The sequence below is a fragment of the Lontra canadensis genome, unplaced genomic scaffold (genome assembly GCF_010015895.1).
Source record: "Lontra canadensis isolate GAN:19392208 unplaced genomic scaffold, GSC_riverotter_1.0 scaffold2, whole genome shotgun sequence".
In the NCBI taxonomy this organism is placed as follows: domain Eukaryota; kingdom Metazoa; phylum Chordata; class Mammalia; order Carnivora; family Mustelidae; genus Lontra; species Lontra canadensis.
The window spans coordinates 30,168,835-30,189,527 of NW_022630996.1; the positions used below are offsets into that span (position 1 = coordinate 30,168,835).

Here is a 20,693-nt window from a genome sequence, read left to right on the forward strand (position 1 = left end):
AACACCATTTTCCGATATGTGGTATTTTGAGGATAAAGTGTGTGTGTGTGTGTGTGTGTGTGTGTGTATGTGTGTTCTTGGATAAATAAAGTGATCAGGTTATAAAAATTACTTAATAAATGTCAACCTTAAACCATTTCCCTGACCAAGGAGGTTCACAGGCATAGACATGTCTGATCTTGTTTAGAAGATACTTTAAACGGATTTTCATCTGCCCTTGTGGTTTTAAACAGAAAGCCACAGCAGCCTGGAAGGTGAGAGGCCACCATTTTTGTCACACTGAATCTTAAAGCACTTTATTTTAGGATATAATGTTCATTGATTTGGATTTGCTGTTTGCTTGCTTTACCACAGATACTTATTTACACGATTGCTGCTCTCCCTTAAACAATCCTTTCCTTGTATTCCCTTTCTGACCAGCTGCCCACAGTAGGAGTCGTTCCTCCTGCCCTACAAATGTGGTTGACAGTGGTGTTTCTTCCAAGATGCCAGGCCTTTAGAAGCAGCTGTGTCTCTCACTTTTTAACTTTCCTGAAGTAAACTGACTCTCCATTCTCTTTCTAGGCATTTTTTGTCAAAGAATATATCTTAAGTCATCCTGAAGATGGAGAGAAAATTGCACGGTTAAGAGAGCTGATGCTTGAGCAGGTAAGTTGGGACAGAAGCCGGTCACCTGCTCTTTCCTACCTAGATATGCATGGTTACCCAGAGACCCATTTCCTGGTTTTCTGTATCAGTGTTCTAATAGAAGCGGTCAGCCAAAGGTTATAGATTCATCTGTAATGTATTCCACCTTGCTCATTTTCACTTCTACTCTCCAGTTCGATGCAAAAATAAATTTAACAGTAAATTATGGCAGCCCCTTATGACAGACAATTTCATGTAGTCTCTTGGAATACTGTTTGAACATTCTCTCCCTAAAGGCTTGCTATAGGCTTGATGCCAACTTTTCACTCAAAATTTTGGGCTCCCATAATTTCAGGCCAACTTAAAATAAATGAATAGGTAAATGAATGAGGGAAGGAATGAGATTCTTACTTAAGTGTTCCAGTGAACGGGCAATCAATAGACTTTGCTTTAAAACAAAGACTAAGCCTATAGATGGTAGGATATGGACAAAATGAGATAACAAACGCATCATTTTCTATTCCAAAAAAGCATAGTTTGTTTTTATTTATATAGTTCCAGCAAGCACAAAGAACTAGAGTAATCTCTTGCCAGCTGTGTTCTTGCAGCTAGCTCTCGGCCTGAAAATGGTTTGAAAACCTAGGTAGGAGACATGATAGTTAAGAGGCTGAGGTAAATAGGAAATAAGGACATTTAACACTCCTAAACAGTGGAATACATATGAAAAAATGTGACCAAAGCATCTCCTTCTACTTGATAATACCAAATTAATCAACAAATAAGGCATGCCCTTTTGGGTAAGAAAATGATGAGGTTGGATCTGATTTTCATCATTTTATGCTCTGCAGGCTTAATCCACAGAACTTAATACTGGGGAGACAGAAGTGGTCATGGATAGGTACCATGGCTGGAAGAGGGTCAGTTATGCAGCTTCTGGAAAAAAGAAAGGAGTTACTTTAAGGTGACCTGCAAGGAAATCGAGAATAAGTTAAGTTCTCGATGTGGCCCTGGGGCTCATGTAGATACTAGAAGTGAGCAAGTTAGTTTATCCAGTTCTTTGGATTATGGAATGACTGTGGCCTTTGTTGATATTCAAAAATCAGTATTTAACCTGAGTACAGTCTCTTGTGAGTGGCTTGTCTCACTGCAGGAGTCAATTGGTGTTCAGTCTGACTGAATTCTTTCCCCTGCATTAAAATTAAAAGGGCCAAGAAGACTCTCAAGAAAAATAAATTGGGAACTTTTGTTTGCTCCACATCCTGTCTGATGTTCATAGGGCCTTGTGGAAAGAGCCTTGGTATAGGAGACTTTAGATCTCTGTCATAGGATAAGCGGTGCAAGTGACTGCCATGTGACTTTGGGCGATCACACCATCTCTTTGAGACCATAGCAGTGGGGGATTAGGCTAGCCGAGGCCACCATCCTCGGCTGGATCTCTGTGAGGTGATTCAGATAAACTACCTGGGGGCCTCGGAAATGCTCTGCCCCAGTGGCTCTTCCAGAAAGGACTTGTTGAGCCAGCTGTTGGGAGTGGTGGCCATCGACAGACACTATTGGTACTCTGCTCCTTCAGCCATTGCCTCAGCTGCCGAATGCCTCCTGGCCCAACATCACCACCTTCCTGGCTGTCCTGCATCCAGTGACTGAGGAAGAAACAGCCCGGCCATCTGGGCCCAACATAGCACAACTCTCACAGCCTGGTTGAGGCCCAGAGATCCCCTGGTGTGGGCAGAGGCTGACATGACTTCCATGTTCCCAGATTCTTTTTAGTCAGTCCTGCTTCTGCGCCTCCTTCACACAGACAGTGATGCCAGGTGACTCCTCAGTAAACATCCTCATCTCCATGCCAGAGTCTACTCCTGGGAGAACCCAACCTTCGACGTGATTTGGACAAAACAGACTTTGCCTTATAGCGAGTGTTTAAAAACTGGATTCCTACCCTTGAGGTCAACTCTTCCATGCCCTTTTCCCTTCATCAGACCCTTCCTTTACCCCTCAGACATCCACTCCACCCTCGCTACTCCTTTTTTTCTTTTTTTTTTCTCACTACTCCCTTTAAAGGTGTCCTTGAGGTTTGAGGTATTTTTATCTTTATGCAGATATGCTGGCAGTGGATAGGGGCTGCCACAGTCCTGTCCCCCTACAGAAGGTGCTGGACACTTTAACCCACCAGGTTCAGTCCTGTTTGACCTGAACTTTCAATCTTAAATCTTCACAAGATATAAAGATAAAACCCAGTGTGATAAAACCCATGGTATGATATGCTTTCCTCATAGTCCATGAAATTTGTTTTTCTGACCACTTTAGTACCGGGGCATTTTTTTTTAATGTAAAAGGCAGCTGACACTCAGAGGAATTAAGCAGTATTCATAGTTGAAGAACAAAAGAAACTTGAACGTTTGTGTTTATCTCTTTTGGGACTTCACCACTGGAAACCACCCCTCCCCTTTTTTAAGTAGGAGCTGCTCCTTATTGCATTATAAGTGAACCAGAATAATCGTTCTTTAACAAAAACAAAAAGCATAGCAATATGATGGAATTTCTGTTCCCATTTTACCTGCATGTCTTCCTCAACAAATTTTGGAAATCTTGAGCGGGGGGGGGGGGGGGGGGGGGGGGGGGGGGGGGATGGATAAGCACAGCAGAACCTGATGGAAGAGAAAAGAGTATTGTGGAAAAGGGAGTGTCATCCAGAGAAGAGATCCCTTGGGGAGCAACTCCTTCCCAGTCCTGTGCAATGTAGACGGGGGCCAAGCGACACATAAGTGCTTAGAAGGGAGAGCAGTGTGGAGATTCCTCAAGAAATTAAAAATAGAGCTTCCCTATGACCCTGCCATTGCACTACTGGGTATTTACCCCAAAGATACAGATGGAGTGAAAAGAAGGGCCATCTGTACCCCAGTGTTTATAGCAGCAATGGCCACGGTCGCCAAACTGTGGAAAGAACCAAGATGCCCTTCAACGAACGAATGGATAAGGAAGGTGTGGTCCATATACACTATGGAGTTATATGCCTCCATCAGAAAGGATGAATACCCAACTTTTGTATCAACATGGATGGGACTGGAAGAGATTATGCTGAGTGAAATAAGTCAAGCAGAGAGAGTCAATTATCATATGGTTTCACTTATTTGTGGAGCATAACAAATAACATGGAGGACAAGGGGAGATGGAGAGGAGAAGGGAGTTGAGGGAAATTGGAAGGGGAGGTGAACCGTGAGAGACTATGGACTCTGAAAAACAACCTGAGGGTTTTGAAGGGGCTGGGGGATGGGAGGTTGGGGGAACCAGGTGGTGGGTATTAGGGAGGGCACGGATTGCATGGAGCACTGGGTGTGGTGCAAAAACAATACTTTTAGGCTGAAAAGAAATAAAAAATTAAGAAAAATAATAAACTGAAAAAAAAAAAAAGGGTTGTTATTCCAGATCTAAAATATACTGCAAAGAAACTTTGGGTAGCAGGAAGATCAGAAAGACTTCAGTTTGAATCCCCATTTGTCTATTAGTACATGCAGGATTGTTCTGATCCTCACCTGTAAATGAAGGATTGCTCCTCTGTGGGGTGGAGAGGATTAGCTATAGCAGATGCAGAGTGCATGGTACAGTGCTTGACCCCTAGCAGGCACTTGGTGGAGTTATTCATCGATGTGGGTTTTTTCCTTGTCTCGTTCTCAAGGCACAGATTTTGGAATTTGGTTTGGCCGTGCACGAGAAGTTTGTACCTCAAGATATGAGACCCCTACACAAAAAGCTGGTCGACCAGTTCTTTGTGATGAAGTCAAGTTTAGGGATTCAGGTATGTACCCAAAGTGTCCATAGGGGGCAGTCTGACCACTGCCGGTTGCTTTTTGTTAGAGGGACGATGAAGTATCCAATAGTGACATCTTTTGGTTTTTCTATCTAACTGCACCATCTTACCATGGAGTCCTCCAGTATTAAAATTTTGCATCATCTTCTATTTGCCCTGTTCAACTTTTATGAGAACAAAAAAGGGCGAGAAAGCTTAATAATACCAAAACTTAACCTTTTTAAACTTACATAAAGATTTCATAACAATATGCTAAAATACCTCACAAGTTATTTTGCCCCTACGATTGCTCATCTAAAATATTTCCTTCACTCCCTCTCTAGGAGTTCTCTGCTTGTATACAAGCCAGTCCAGTCCATTTTCCTAATGGAAGCCCCCGCGTGTGTAGAAACTCAGCCCCTGCTTCCATGAGCCCAGATGGTACCAGGGTAATTCCTAGACGCAGGTAAGTCATATTCTGAATTATCTTACAATTTGGCATCCCCACAAGATGATCTGGAATGATTCTCTCATTCTTTATGGCACAATTTGTCAAATACGTTATTTCTTAATGAAATAATTAACCCGCGAGGCAGCTGCAGACATCTGTCACTGGTAAAACAGCAACAGCATGAGAAATAAATAAACTCAAACATTTGATTATATTGAGGCAAACAGGAGACAACAAAATGGGATGTATATATTTTTTTCCTTTGGTTTTATACCACACCAGCATGCGGTAAAGTACAATTCAGAGACTGAGTTAATGACCATTTTTTTTCCCCCAAAACAGCCCATTAAGTTACCCAGCTGTCAACCGATATTCTTCCTCCTCACTGTCCTCACAAGCTTCTGCTGAAGTAAGCAATATTACAGGGCAATCAGAAAGCTCTGATGAAGTCTTTAACATGCAGGTACTTGATTGGCTTTTTAATCGTCTGGTCGTGTGTATTCCTTTTCTGTCTCAATCATGAGAGTTTCTGTTCAGTCTGCTGGGCTCATGAACAGATCTGCGAGCAAGAACGTTGAGTTAAGGACAAATCTTTAAACACTCTTACTGCTTTGTTGGTCTCTGGACCCTCCAAAGAGGTTTCTCCCAAAACTGCCCCCTCCACTCTCAGAAGACGTGAGCAAGAACGGGAAAGCCCAGGCACACTGTGCAGGGTTGGCATTGAAACCTGCCTCTGGTTTGCGTCTTCAGTTTGGGACCCTGGGAGCCTGTCACCACACACTAGCTGCCTCTTAGCCTGGCGAAGTGGCCTTTTTACTTCATAGTACATGGTTGAGAGGGCCATTATAAAATTCTTCTACCTCTGTTCCTGTCAGAAAATTTTCATAATAAAAATATTTTTACTGAAGAAACAAAATAGTTTTTAAGGACATTAGTTAGGGTAACTCCTGCCACACAAAATTCTATTCAGACCCTACTAATAATAGAGTATTTACACTGATTAGTAAGAAGCAGCTAAAATTTCCCTCTGCACTGTCTTTAGAAAATGGGCATGGCACCTACTGCCAAATTTATGCCTTGAGCACATTTTTGAAGAAAACAAGAAGGTGTCTTCTGCTCTTTAGAAGCAGTCCCCTATCTCTGTGGCCTCGGCTGAGAGTCCTTCCAGTGTCCCTTAGTCAGCAAGGGCACTGCTACCTGCTCCTCGGTCCCAGGGTGTCCCGGAAACTAACGTGAATGTGTTCCTTTAACCGGAGTCAAAATCTCAGATTTTTTTTTTTTTTTGGAGTATTTTGTTTTTAAATCTCAAATTCGTGATTAATTCAGAAAGACTTCCTTATCAGTCTGAGATTTTTCTCTAGTTCTAAATGGCCCTTTGCTTTTCATTTTCATTTCGTTTTGTTCTGGTTTGTTTTTTGGCTCCTTTGAAAGGAAAGGGCAGGGATTTTGTTTTCAATATGTCCGTGTTGTGTGGAGTCTCTAAGCCGTGGGTGATAACAGCTCCTTTGTATTTGCAGCCAAGTCCATCTACCTCAAGCTTGAGTTCGACTCACTCTGCTTCTCCTAACGTGACAAGTTCTGCCCCCTCGAGCGCCAGAGGTCAGTGGCAGGGTGTGGGGTTGACTGAGGGTGCCACATGGGAGCTGTGGCCCTCGGGTTCCTGAAGGATGGCCAGCGGCCACGGCACACAAGCCCTGTCCTCCCGGCAGGTCTAGCACCTCACCCTGACGATCCTTCCTTTTCTTCTCTTCCCAGCTTCCCCCTTGTTGTCTGACAAACACAAACATTCCCGAGAAAACTCTTGCCTGTCCCCGAGAGAGAGACCGTGCAGTGCCATCTACCCAACACCTGTGGAACCTTCTCAGGTAGTCCTTGGGGGACGGAGATCCTAGAAAACAAGCTGATGTCTGGAATTGCTTACATATCTCTGCAGAAAAACCCTGTACCTGCCAGAGGCAACCAGATGGGCTTTGTTAGATAACAAGTCGATCTGAGTGAAGAGTGAACCTCTGTTCCATGCCTGTTGTTCACAGTTTCCGTTGGAGCCATATTTCTGATACAGATACATAGGTTGTTGCCTGAGCAGTCGAGCAGAGCGGAAAATGGGAAATGATTCTTCCCTCCTTGACCTAGCTCTCTAGTTCATTGCTGCTATTTAAACAGGACAAGGGGTAATTAGGTGAATGAGCTGGAGTGTCTGTGAGTGTTTGCGTGTGTGTACCAGGAATTTCAAGCAACTTTCTCCATTAGCCAAAGACCCTGGAGAAACATGATCCGTCCAGCAGCCTTTCTTTTGGCCGCTACCTAGTTTGAGAGAGCTTCACTTGATTCCTTTCTGAGGTACCCAGGAGCACAAGGACAATTTCCGTTCACCTTTGCCATTCTTTAATGTGTTGAGAGAAAAGCAGTTGGGGGCCCAGGCTTTCCCTGTACCCCAAGGAGTAAAGGCCCATGGTCCTCAGCTCCTGCCAGGACTTGATTTTGAAGTGATCCTGATGTAGGAAAGATGTTAGGTTCAAAGCGGATGGCCAAGAAGGAACTTTTGAGACATCTTTGGTGCAAAAAAGTGATTTTATTAAAGAACAGGGGTAGGACACATAGGTAGAAAGAGCTGCGCCCCAGGGTCATGAGGAGTGGCCCATTATAGACTTTCAAGTTGGGAGGGGCTTAGGGATAGCGTAAGTCTCTAAGGAATTTGGAAGCAAGGTTTCCAGAACCTTGAGGAGACTAACTATTGTTGGGGAAAGGTCATTTATTACCATCTAATAAAACGTGAGTCGTGAGAGGTTCAGATGTGTATCAGTGGGCGATATGCTTGTGGGATGATTGCCAACATGTATCTGTGGGGGAGGGGTCAGAGATAAAGGAAGTTTCCAAAAGGATTGTTATATGGTAAAGTAGACTTACAGGATCCTAGGGGCCAGGGGTCGGGGGAGGGATTAGGCTAGGATTGCCTTTTGTCCTTAGCAAAGTGTCAACATGTAGGCCGTTGAGTCGCTAGAGGAATGTTCCTCTGCCTATTTCAAGGATGTGTCAATGGGCTGTAGGTAGTAAGGAAATTTAGTAATTTTTCTTCTGCCTTTGTTTCCCACATCCATCCCTCTTAGTCCAGGTGAGGGCAGGGCCAAGGGCTCAGCTCTCTGGGCACTTAAGGGACTGTGAAGGGTGGTTTCCAACGTGGAGATTCTTGGGTAGCCCTGCATTTTACCGATGATTTGGGAATCATTTAGGAGTGGAGAACAGTACTCATTTATGTTCCAGCTAATTTTTCTGTTTTTCTACACCACCCTGGCAGAAGTCTGTAGCTGCATCTGGAAATGGATGAGAGCGAGTGGGATGTGGCTTGATTGGTTTATCTTTGCTGATTGTGTAATCTTCCTGAAAGCCCCAGGATGCCTGCTCTGCGCAACACTGCTGTCTCGCAGAAATTCTCTCTGAGTGCGTTTGGCTGAACCAGCTCACCAGTTTTCCTTCCCTTTGTCACTTGCTGTTGCAAGGGAATTTCACACTTTGTTCCATCTGCTCCAGGAGCGCGCGTGTTGCCAGCATGGGGGACTCTGAAAGCCTTCCTTGATTAGCCTCCGGCTTTTCCACTTTTGGTAAAATGTGAAGCAGTGTGTCATTGCCAAAACCCCGATAATACACATTGCTATGGTGTATCCACTTTTAAGGTCCTGCCCTTTTTCTTTTAATGTATTAGGTGGAACCATGCAAAACTGGCATCTTTGTGGGTTAAAATCCGCAGAATATTGTCCATTTCGTGTTTTTAACCTAGGACTCAACACATGTCCATTCACTAGAGATTTTTTGAGCTAATATCTCTTAATTCTTATGTTTCATACTGCCAGTCTAGCGTTCTTATTTATAAAGAGCACCATAGCTTAACCGCTGCTTACTGTTTTTTCCTCCATTGTATTATGAAAACTTATTTACCACTTACATTTAAAATCGAATACAAACTTTTTTTTTTAAAGATTACTTATTTAGTTAGTTATTTGACAGAGAGAGAGAGAGAGAGCACAAGTAAGCAGGGCAGCAGGCAGAGGGAGAGAGAGAGAAGCAGGCTCTCTGCTGAGCAGGGAGCCTGATGTGGGGCTCGATCCTAGGACCCTGGAATCATGACCCAAGCCGAAGGCAGCCACTTAACTGACTGAGCCACCCAGGCGCTCCCAAATACAAACTTCTTAAACTTAAGACTCTTCTCGCCTCTTTTCCTTAAATATAATTGAATTCTTGGTTCCTAGGCTCATCATGTACCATATAAAAATTATTTTGAACCAAAAGTTTCAGTTATGAGACAATCATCTCATTTTCTAGAAGGTCTCCCTTCACGGCATAGTGTGCCATAAAAACAGACTCTTGTGCTTTTGCAGAGGCTGCTGTTTAATCATATTGGAGAAGGGGCCTTGCCACGCAGTGACCCGAATCTTTCTGCACCTGAGAAAGGTGGGTATAAAGCTAGCCCCTTCATTGCCCAACCCCCTTCCGGCAACTGTAAGGCTTTGTTTTGTCCTCATTTTCTCCAGTCTATTGTGTGTCTTTGTGGAAGGCAGATCTCCGGATCTTTAGTGATGGGAACTAATTTGCCCTTCAGGGGGTTCATGAAAGATAGTCTTTCCTGACGCATCCTTTCAAACCTGTTTTCTTGTAGAATTGAACAGCAGAATCTGAGCAAGTTAGGAACCCCTCGGTTAAATGGCTTTTGGGGTCCCGTCACCAAGGCAATGCCTATGCTCCCTGAAACAAAGCTGCTGAGGAGGCGACTTGTTTGGCACAGTGAAAATAGCACCTTCCCAGATGGGTTCCCTGGTCCCACCCTTGTTTCCCTTACAGAGCTCACTCTGCCAGTTCATCTGTTGTTTGTGGGGACTCCTATACTACTACTTAGGAATTGCAATCCAGTGCATAATGGAGTGTGCCCTGCCTCAAGGTCATACAAAAAAATGAGAAACCCATGCACAACGGTTAATAGCTAATTAGCATCGGTGACAGGAGATGAAGAGCAGATTCAGTGTGACCCCCTCCACCGTGCGGGTGGGGGCCAGCAGCAAGTCACCCATTTGCCTCGTGCGGGGTCAAGCCTCAGAACTCAGAGCGGTCCTGTAAGCCCAGGACTCGAGCCGCTAATGAAATGTTCCCATAAAGTGCACTTTAATTGTCCTCATTAAGAGCTAAACTGTATTGTCCTTGGACGACACAGATAGATTAACATTAAAACTTTCCTTGGGAGATTGCAACTAGGGAGATGGTAGCTGAAATGATTTTAAAACACAAATTTTGCTTTAATGTTACATGTCGAATGTTAATCTTTGCCTGGAGAGCTTAGCGTTTTCCTCAGCCCTTCTACCAAGGAAAACCCCAAAGCCAATTTAAAACGAACTGAGAAAAATTAATTTTTAAGAGTGGTGATTCCATCCCCTGAAATTGATGTGGTGATTTCGAGTAAAATGTTGAAATCCCAGCTGTGTCCATCAGATGGCAGTGTCTGTACAGGGAGCAAACCACTAGCAATCTTAAGACTTGCTTTTGGAAACCTGATTTCCTAGCAGTTATTTCTAATCTTGTGTGTCTTGCCCTTGCTTCTAACAGGAGTCGTTCCATATTTCTGCATCTTACTGAAGCATGGAACAGACAAATTTTTAAAAAAAGGAATGATACGGTCCGTATTCCAAATTACTTTTTTTTTTTAAGGACATACTTCAGTCTGATCCATTGATTTCTGGAACAAGGGTCCTTTTGCCAAAGATTTGGTCAACAGGATGGTGTGGTTCATCCTGCCAGGTAGTTGAAATATTAGCCTATTACTGTCTTCCCCCTTTTTGGGTGCCACTTGTCCAGAAGTTTCCACTAAAAACTGACTTATAAAATACTTCAGCGACTGTGTCCGCCCATCTGTTATCTATTATCTAAACACATTTGTAATTCTCAGCAAGATTCCACCGTTCTCCTGTGGAGATCTGTAGTTTTGTCTGACTGCTTGAGGGGAATTAAACAGACATGCTAGCACCCAATTAAATGTCAACTACAACTGTGAAGTAGAAAATTAAAGGTTTAGGAGGTTTTGGGGGTTTTTTTGGTTTTGTTTTTTAATCCAGTTGATCTTTTCATTCTGGATAATTTCGACTTTCTTCTAAGATCTCAAGTGTTCGAAGGGCGAAGTGGACCATGTGTTTTTAGCTGTGTTATTCCCTTCCAGCTGTGAATCCCACCCCTAGCAGCTGGAGCCTGGACAGTGGGAAAGAAGCCAAGAACATGTCGGATAGTGGGAAAATTCTCTCTCCCCCTGTCCCTCCAAGACCCACACAAACTGGTGGGTATTTGAAGCATTTGAACAGTCACTTTTATAAAGTAACTTTTATGACTACTCCAGCTTGTCGTGAATTCCTCAGAGAAAGGTAGGCATTTGGTGTCTGAGGTAAAAACCTGAGTAGTTTAATTAATTCCCAGTGTTTTCCTTCTTTCCTGAATTTCTTACTACATTAAGTCAGACTGTACTCCATTCCTCATGAACTCCGTAGACAGATGTTCTCCTCCTAGGCACCATCCTTAAAATTTGGGGAGGTACCCTGAGCTTTGCCAAGCCCTTAGTATTTTCTCTGTCCTTTGCTTGAACCACCTCATTCTTATCAACCTCTGCTAATTCAGCCACTTTACTCTTACTCGGGACTGATGCCAGAGTTTCACATGGCCCCGAAACAGGAACTAATTGTAACTTTGATAAGCTTGTGGGGAGCAACTAACCTCGCATCCATTGCTCTCCCTTGGGTAGAGAGGTCTGTATCCAGGAGTGAGTGAAATTTCTCAGGGTGCCTGGGTGGCTCAGTCCGTTAAGTGTTCCACTATTGATTTCAGCTCAGGTCATGATCTCAGGGTCGTGGGATGGAGCCCCACATCATGTTACATAGGGCTCTGCGCTCAGTGATTGCCTGAGATTGTTTCCCTACTGCTGTGCTCCTTCCCCACACTCGCCTTCTCACTTGCATGTGCACACTTTTTTTTTTTCTTTTGACAGACATAGCGAGAGCAGGACACAAGCAAGGGGAGTGGGAGAGGGAGAGGGAGAAGCAGGCTTCCCGCTGAGCAGGGAGTCTGATGTGGGGCTCGATCCCATGACTCTGGGATCATGACCTGAGCCAAAGGCAGATGCTTAATGACTGAGCCACACAGGTGCCCCTAAATAAATAAAACTTTTAAAAAAATGTGAGATTTCTCAAGGGGTTGATTCAGGGTACTGCAGCCCTTCAGGTGATGGTTTAAGAAGCAAATTCTTAGGCTCAACCTAGAAGATCTGAGATCTGAATCAGATCAGAAAATCTGAATCAGAAGATCACCATTTCCAGAGTAAAGCCCTAGAATTGATTTTACCAAACCCTTCTAGATTTTGAGAACCACTGAAAATTCTTAAGAAACTTTATGAGCTTATAGCAATAATAGACCCCCTTTCCTACTGAACAAGCCATTTGCTTGGTAACCGTGATATGGTACAGTCTTTAAGTCCTCCTCTGCTGAATCTGCCTCTCTTGGGGATGGGGAGAGTCTTTTCAACATGTGCACACGTCTAGAGTAGTTCTGGAGTTTACAAATACAACTGGCCTAAAAGCAAGAGCAGATACGACATTTTCTTCCCAGATTTTTCAGAATTGCTCATTCAGGTTCCATTTGCTGTATTTTAGCATCTCATCTTGGTTTTCTTTTTTTTTTTACTGACTTTTTTTTTTTTTTAAACAAACTGTGTGCTACCCAGTTGGTTCTATACTTGTCAAAGCTAAAAGGCACCAACAGGTTTTGAAAAGCATGTGAGATTTTTCAACAGAACAAGAAATAACTAGGCTTCATGGATAACCCACATCCGAATACCACTGTGGCCCGAGACGGCCAAGACTCTTCAGCCAAGTAATTTGTATCTTATTCATGCTGTACATATATTCAAGGAGTCTCCAGTTTAAACTGGTGTATCACTCATGTCAGAAACTTGAAAAGCATTTTCAGAGGAACAACAGTATTGACGGTAGGTAAGAGCCCAGGCCCAGTCAAACTTGGAGGCAAGGATACCAACGGTACTCTTTTCGGTCTCTGGGGGAGAAGGCGTTTCTAGAAAAGCTCTGTGGACAGACTATGGCTGCAAGGGCTGCTCTGGAACCACGTGGTGGGGTCACAGAATGCCCGGCTCAGGAGGAAGAGGAGCCTGTGCTGTGGTAAACCTGGACCACACACAGCGGTGGCAGTAACACAGTTCCCAGTCAGCACTCTGTTTCTCCGCTCACACAGGATGTTCTTCTGTCAGCCCCCACCGCAACCCACAGGCTAACACTAACACCGGTGTTTTGAGAGTAGCAGGTGCTGCACACCCCCACGTGGCCACAAAGGGCCACTCCCCCTTGTGCACGAGGACACAGGTGACCTCACCTCTCCCAGTTTCACCTGGAAGGGCTGCCCTCCCTTCTGCACTGATTGCTCCCCTGGTCTGTCCTCACGTCATCATCTGTGGTCACTGTCGCGGGATCTGTAACTGTCTGTCTTTATTTCCTCCAGCCTCTTTCTAGTTTTCTTGAGTTGTAAACCTCACTTTGGCAGTGGGAGAAGGGCAGCTGATCACGGAGCAGCAAACCCTGAGCTCAGTGAAACCTCTGTAGTGGAACTGGGAAATCTGACTTACCCTCCTCGTGTTGGCTGTGTCATGGCAGCTTTCTGTGTGCGCGGTTTTGTGTTCCAGGGGGCTGGACCCTGACCTCTGAGCACACAGAACCAGGGCCATCATGGGCTGCATCCCAGCTGTAGGGCTAGGCAACCCAGGGGGAGAAATAGACAGCACTTCTTTGCTGTAATGATGACATCCATAGAGCACCACCCCCACCCCATCCTGCCCTGCCCCCACCACCCTGGGACAAAGGGAAGACCTGAGTACAAGCATGAAGGGGGAAAATGGAAAACTTCTCACTTCTTGTTTGGATGTGGCCAAGGGTTTTCTGTTTGGGGAGTACTGGATGTGAGGGTGGGTGGGCTGGTGTCAGTTTATTCTCATGGATCCCTTCTAACCTGCCTAGGTGGCATGAGTGTCCCCATTGCTGCTCAAAGTCAGCAGCTATTTTCCAAAGCCTCTCCCTGGCACATCACACCTAAAAACACCTTTTGAAACAGATCAGGCAGTGGAAAAGCATCTGGGCTTCTGGAAAATGGGACATTGGACCAGTTCGAGCTCCTGTCACTTCTGTATACCATCATGTATGTGCTGGTGACTTTTCACTAATTCTCCCATGTCTTGGTGAGGAGACTGATTCGGACAGGCATCATTTAGTTTCTCCCCTATCTCCCCACCCCTTGCCTAGGAGGTCTTTAGGCACTGGACCATCTATATGGGTTTGTACACAGAAGGCATGTGCAGCTAGTGAACCTTCTGGTTTTTCTCAGTTCAAAGCATTTCTCTCTGTTTACAGCTTCACCAGCAAGACATACAACGTCAGTGTCCCCCTCACCTGCTGGGAGATCTCCATTGAAGGTACAGACTCATATTTTAGACTCAGGCTAGAAACTAGCTCCACATTCCTTCTTTCCTTTCGATTCATCTGTGGTTCATCACTGAGCTGCTTTCATAGGTACAGATCAGGCAAAGAACACCCAGAGAAGGGGTGAAGGAAGATTGGTAAGAAAACAGGCTTTCCTGTCAGGGAGCCTCCTCCATCAGGCAGCCCTCTGTGTTCGGGTTATTGGCCTCATTCCCCAAATAGTGGCAGTGAAAATGTATGGACTAGAATCTCCTTATACACTGAATTAGGAAAGAATTATGGTCCCACTGAATTTCCTAGGATGTTTTCAGTCTGGCCTTTTGATTTCAGGGACATCAAAAAAAGAGAAAGAAATAAAAATTTAAAAACTCAGCCATCAAACCCAATAAAGGGTCTCCTGGGCCTTTTTGCTTCTGTCAGCCCCAACCATTTGACAAAGTCAAACCCGACGTTTTCTCCTTCCATGTTTTATACGAATGTTTTCATTTACATTTGAGATACATACTTCATCATGAAAAACAAGACAGTAAAAGGAGTAAAATTTCTAGGAAACAAATTGAAGAGCTTTAAATTGATAGGTAAACGTAGGCTATTTAACATCTCTAAACATACAAAATCCCTCATGAAGGTAAAGAATAACATTTAGTCTCTATCCAAATTGAATCAGGGACTGGCTGCAGGGATTGTCAATACCTACAGACACTGGTGTTCAGAGCCGCCGCACCAGAGGCAAATATGGGGTTGAAGTGGGTGTTAAAAGAATGATTTTGAATCTGAGTGAGGATTTACATGCTCCGTGTCCTTTTTGTTGAGAAGGTATTTCTCAGTAATGTGAAAGAAAGAGACAAATTAGCTTCTAAAAACACACAGGGGCAGGTCGTGATCCAGTGCATCTGTGTTGCTAAGGATAGTTGCTGATAGAAACTGAGACTCTGGAAAACAAAAGCCCCCAAATGGAGAAAATTGCAAAGAAGTGTGATTTCATTTGCATTGCCAACGTTTCTGATGTAGAAATTTGCTGGAGAGTGCAAATTATTTGCTGGTTTGGTTTTTTGGGGGTTTTGGGAGGGGGTCGGTTGGGTTTTTTTGTGTGTGGTTTTTTTTTTTTTTTTTTTTTTGGTCATTCTGCAATGCAGCTGTTAATCATAACGTACCCATGACTGCATTAGCTTGGGCAGCCGTAGACTGTCATGTTGCTGTGATGGGAAAGGAAGCAACATGATGTTTCCATATCTTACATTTGGCCTTACTCGCAAGGAGCTCCCACATATTGCTATGCAATTAACATCTGCATTTTCCAACTTGATTTTGTAGAGTAGTAAGATGGCAAGTCTACGAGACTGATTCTGTAAAAAGAACTGAAGGCATGAGAATATTCAAGCAGCTACCAAACAGTCCCGTTTGGTAAGGTGGCATATGGTTTCTCTCTCTGCAGAGCTGGTGATGTTCTTACTGGCCAGGGGTAGCTCTGCAGCCATATCTACACAAACAGGGTTTGGAGAGAAAACAAATGGCATATTTCTGTTATGACTCCTGTGTTACATTAGGGGGCACAGTGCTACCAAGTTATGATCTTTGCTATGCCTAGAATGCAGTTTGTTGCCTTAACTCAGTTTTTTCAGCAATTAAATGATGGAGTTAATCCTGTGGCGAAGACTGAGCTTACCTGCCTTACTTAAACTTGCAGTCTGATTTTTGACAGTGAACAGCAGTGAATTTGGATCCCCTAATTGGCAACACTTCATTTTAGGCTCCTGCTAAATGAGTTTGTGTCTCCCAGCATTATTTTGTTTAAAAAGAGAGACCAAGGTAGAGTTAGTCTAGGATAGCATTTCAGAAATGCTCTCCATAGGGTATAGTTTTAGAGGCCATTACACAATAAATAAAAAAGTGGTCTGTGGTCAACTAAGTTTAGAAAACCCAAGGCTGAGGTATCCTTTCATTTTCTTGATTGTAAGACTTTAACATGCTACTATGCTTTAAATGCACTCAAGGAGCACACAATATGCAGCATTTCCCAGTAGAACCCTGCTCTCACAGAGCATCACTTAGGACTCCTTTTCCGTAGGACACCAGTTGGGGTATTAGCAAATTCAGAGTAGCCAACAGAGTAGACCGCTAACATATGTGAACAAAGGAGGCTGGTAGAACACAATGTGAAGACCAAAGTCAACTGCAGAATCCATGCCCCATCTCCAGGGGAAAACCCCTCCTGTTTCAAAAGATTGTCCCCATTAAGAGAAAGCAAGCCGTTGTTGCTATTTTTTTTTTTTTTACATAATGCCAAAAATATTGGGGTTTTATGAGAAGTCTTCCTATTTTACAAAATTAGTAACCAAGTCCGTTTCTTTAAAAATGTGCCAGAAGAAACAGGTCCCATTTCAGTCTAGAGCCGGAGAGGAGCCCCAGAGCTGCCGGAGTGCTGCTGCTTCAGCTCAGGGGTCAGGAATGGGAGAGAACTGAAGTGCAAGCCTAGGGTGCCTCACTCCTCCTCCGGAGGTCTTTGGTAGGAGCCTCACCCACGTCAGGCTGCCCCGGCTCCTGTCCTCCAGTTCTGCCCATCCCTGCTGAGCTAGAAAGGGAAAACGGCACAGGCCCAAGCTTTCTGTTGTTTCTGCGGGTTCCCCATCTTTCAAATGATGGGACTAATTATACCCTTCTGAATTTTCTTCCTGATTACTTTTAGCTTCTTTCTGCCCCGAAAAAGAGTAGAATGGCCAGCAAGGTGAACGGAGGGGATAGCAGGTGAAAGCCCGAGGTCCGTCTTGCTGCGGAGAGGACAAGGCCTCCGATCTGAGGCTGGGTTGTGTGCGTTAGTCCCACAGCAGGGCTGCCAGAAGTAAGCGCCACAGTGTGGGCGGCTTCAACAACAGGGATGGATTTCCTCACAGTTCAGGAGGCTGCAGGATCCAAAAACAAGGTGTCGGGAGACCTGGTTTCTCCCGCGGCCCCTCTCCTTGGCTTGCAGATGGGCCGCCTTCTCCCTCTGCTTTAATGCGCGGTCTTTGCACCTTTGGGGCCTCTCTACCCAAATTTCTTCCCGTAAGGACACCAGTCAGATCAGACAAGGGCCTACCGGAAAGGCCTCACTTTTAAGGTACCCCCCCCGCCCCCACCGCCTTCAAGGCCCTGTCTCCACGTACAGTCCCGTTAAGAGCGCCGGGGATGAGGGCTGGGGTTCAGGGCGGGAGGCTCGCGGGCAGCCCGGGACAGTGTTGATGACTCTGCCGTCTTCCCTGCGTCTTTTCTCTCGCCTTCGAGCAGGGCTCCGTGCAGTCTTTCACCCCCTCTCCGGTGGAGTACCACTCCCCAGGACTCATCTCCAACTCCCCGGTCCTTTCGGGCAGCTACAGCAGTGGGATTTCTTCGCTCAGCCGGTGTAGCACCTCGGAAACCTCAGGCTTCGAAAATCAGGTGAATGAACAGTTGGCGCCGGGGCCGGGGCCGAGCTACAGCGGGCCGGAGGAGCCGGGGCGCAAGGAGAGCAAAACACCGCCGCCCTATAGCGTGTACGAGCGGACTCTGCGGCGGCCGGTCCCGCTACCTCACAGCCTCTCCATCCCGGTCACGGCCGAGCCGCCCGCACTGCCCCCCAAGCCGCTGGCGGCGCGGCCCGGCCACCTGGAGAACGGGACCCGGAGGACTGAGCCCGGCCCGCGCCCCCGGCCCCTGCCCCGCAAGGTCTCGCAGTTATGAGTCCCTTTGCTGGTCTCCCGCGGCGACGCGGAGTCCTGGCGGTTTACAAGAGAATAGGCAGTAGGACGAGGAGACATTTAGTGTAGGCACTTTAATAACTTACTCAGATTTGTCTTTCAATGAATGGAATTAACACTTGCTTATTAATATGTTGCACAATATTAAAAGTTACTGATCTCAAACGCCAGATGTTCCGTGAAGTATGGCTGACTTTCCTTACAATGTCTCTCGTTTGAAAGTGGTAAATAGCGTTAAAGACTTCTTTTGTATCTTTTTATGTTCACCTTTTTTATATAGTTTCATCTTAAAACCAATAGGCTATTGTCGAACAACACGGCGCGCGTGATGATGTTGTGTACTTTTTACTGAATACTTGATACTCCGAGAAAGCTTACTAAAGTCAATGCACATCCTAACACAATGATCCTTGCTTTAGAAGACTTCTGTACATAAGGGGAGATTTCTGGCTCTTTCCGTGAACAGACTGATCAGTGCACACCAACAGAGTTACAAGTTAAAGCAGGCTACTCAGACAATATACTTAAGGGGTTGCAAGGACTAGGACTGCAAGTTATTTTGTTCCTGAAACAAAGTAACTCTTTAAGGTTGCTTTTGACATCTGACCACCATCTACTGTCTTAAAATTCTACCTTTGTGAATCGGTTGGTAAATCCTTTAGTATCCTGACATCACGGCATCTACTGTATTTCTTTTCAAGGTGCAGTTTACTTTCAGAGTTCTAATCGGCTAGATTAAGCAAAAGACCCCAGGAGAAGTGTTTACTTGAATCTTGTGCTTCCGTACTTGATAGTTTCCTCTGCAGCATTTGTCATTGAAGAAGAGCAGATGTTCACGTGTTAAATAGGCACAAATTAATGTGTCCCATTAACAAGAATTCAGGAATCAATACAGGACAGTATTAAATCAATAGCGTAAATGAAGAGAAAAAACCTTGGAGAAAATATATTAGCATGATTAAATGGCAAAAGGACTTTCAAAAGGTAAGGGCATTAACTTTCAATCCTGCGCCAAATAGAATATTCTTCACAACTCTCCAAGCTCCTACCAGAGCTTGTCTTCTTGGCGGATCCTGTTTTTTGAAGGGTGAGAAGGCTGTAGACCCCTCTGGCTTGAGTACTGCTGCGCAGCATCTCAGATCTAGGTAGGGATGCTAAAGCCACAGTTGCAGGAGTGTGAAAAAAGCACCTTGTATGTAGTAATGTATTTTGTATTTTTGTTTTTTTCTTTTATTGACTGTTTATAACACTCAATTGACAATAAATATGAACTGTATTTTAAATCATACCGTTAAATATTTTCCCTCTTTTGTTGGGAAGCTCATTTTAGTTTAACCGTGTTTGTTTTTGTTGATAGCTTACCTGGAAGGCAGTGACCACTTTTTTATATTCTCTTAATGAAACCATTCAGCAGGTATATGCTGTTGAGGCTGGTTATAGAGGTTTTCTATGATAAATGTTCAAGTATTTTTGTACATAACTAGTTAATTTTAATAAGAGATACCATTATGTGTAAAAAAAAAGTACAAATAAAAGCAAACATTGTGGATGCAGTATGATTGTTATAATTATGCCAAATACTTTATGTATGGAAAAAGAATATTTGTACATATGTGCTTTTAACAATAATTCTGCAATATTGACTTTACAGTTTTGAATGAATGTCAGAAAAATTAATATATGTTAAAATATTTATGTTTAGTAGAAGTATTCATTATTGAGAAAAGGAACATGAATTTTAGCTTTGTATCTTGCAAGTTTTGCAGTCGGGAATTTCTGGACTAGCTCTTGCTTTTGATGATAACACTTTGTGTTTGTAATCACATTCTTAAAAATATATACACACACACACATAAGAAGCTCCATATTCCTGTTGCTTTAAAGAAGTAAAGCCTTCCATTTAAATAAGTTGACATGCATAAGGTAACAAAGCTTCTTTGATTTCCTTTTCCTTTGTAATTTAATAGATTGTTGACTAGTGCTTGGGCACTGTGTAAATCAGTGTTATTTGCTCTTGAAGCCATTTTTTTAAAGAAGTTTTTTGGCAATGAACAGTTCAATTTATCATGTGTGTATTTCTGAAGCAGCTATATAGCAGAACATTTCAAAAGATTCTGTTAGCTCAGATGTTCATGTTGGTTGCTGCTGAATGGTAAATATTTAATAAAATTACCTGATTAATCTTAACATAACTGTCTTTATTCCTGTTGTCAACGTGCCTTTACCTGCAACAGAAGCTGCGTAAATCTCTTGGTCGGATCGTGGTGACTGATGTTGTTAGACTCTTTGGTTGATAGATCCTGTTTTGGTGTTGTCTTGCCTTGGCTGACACACATCTCCAGGCAAAACTTATTTATACCTTGGAGAAAAAAAGTTGAAAAGGTAATGGTATTGCTAGTAACCAACAGAGAAGTGATTTACCTGGATACTAGACTTAATTAACCTAAGGAGAGCCATTTTCCTGAGGTCCAGCCCCCCTACCCCCACCCTTGGGCTCTGGGCTGGGTGTAGATCCTGCCTGGGATTCTCTCTCTCTCCCTTACCCTCTGCCCCTCCCCACCCGGCCTCACTCCCCCACCCACATGCTGGTGCTCCTGTGTGTGTGTGTGTGT

The 20,693-nt window shown here is 44.2% G+C and overlaps 1 protein-coding gene and 1 long non-coding RNA gene across 4 annotated transcripts in view; one reads left to right on the forward strand and one right to left on the reverse strand.

Annotated features, from left to right (window-relative positions):
* Positions 1–20,268, forward strand: part of DOCK4 (dedicator of cytokinesis 4) — a 428,176-nt gene extending 407,908 nt beyond the window's left edge. For 2 of the 3 annotated variants that reach the window (XM_032871243.1, XM_032871253.1), the window contains 10 exons: positions 565–648; positions 4,304–4,423; positions 4,759–4,880; positions 5,208–5,328; positions 6,383–6,464; positions 6,621–6,730; positions 9,239–9,311; positions 11,062–11,175; positions 14,300–14,361; positions 17,633–20,268. In XM_032871243.1, coding sequence (XP_032727134.1) covers positions 565–648; positions 4,304–4,423; positions 4,759–4,880; positions 5,208–5,328; positions 6,383–6,464; positions 6,621–6,730; positions 9,239–9,311; positions 11,062–11,175; positions 14,300–14,361; positions 17,633–18,064 — 1,320 coding nt within the window. In that variant the 3' untranslated portion in view covers positions 18,065–20,268. The remainder of the gene's footprint in view (positions 1–564; positions 649–4,303; positions 4,424–4,758; positions 4,881–5,207; positions 5,329–6,382; positions 6,465–6,620; positions 6,731–9,238; positions 9,312–11,061; positions 11,176–14,299; positions 14,362–17,632) is intronic. The other variant, XM_032871262.1, reaches the window with a different exon arrangement.
* Positions 5,075–13,566, reverse strand: LOC116875622. Its single transcript, XR_004384236.1, has 2 exons — positions 13,522–13,566; positions 5,075–5,424 (listed from the first exon to the last, which is right to left on the reverse strand). It is a non-coding gene; the product is annotated as an uncharacterized LOC116875622 (long non-coding RNA).
* Positions 20,269–20,693: the final 425 nt, after the last annotated feature.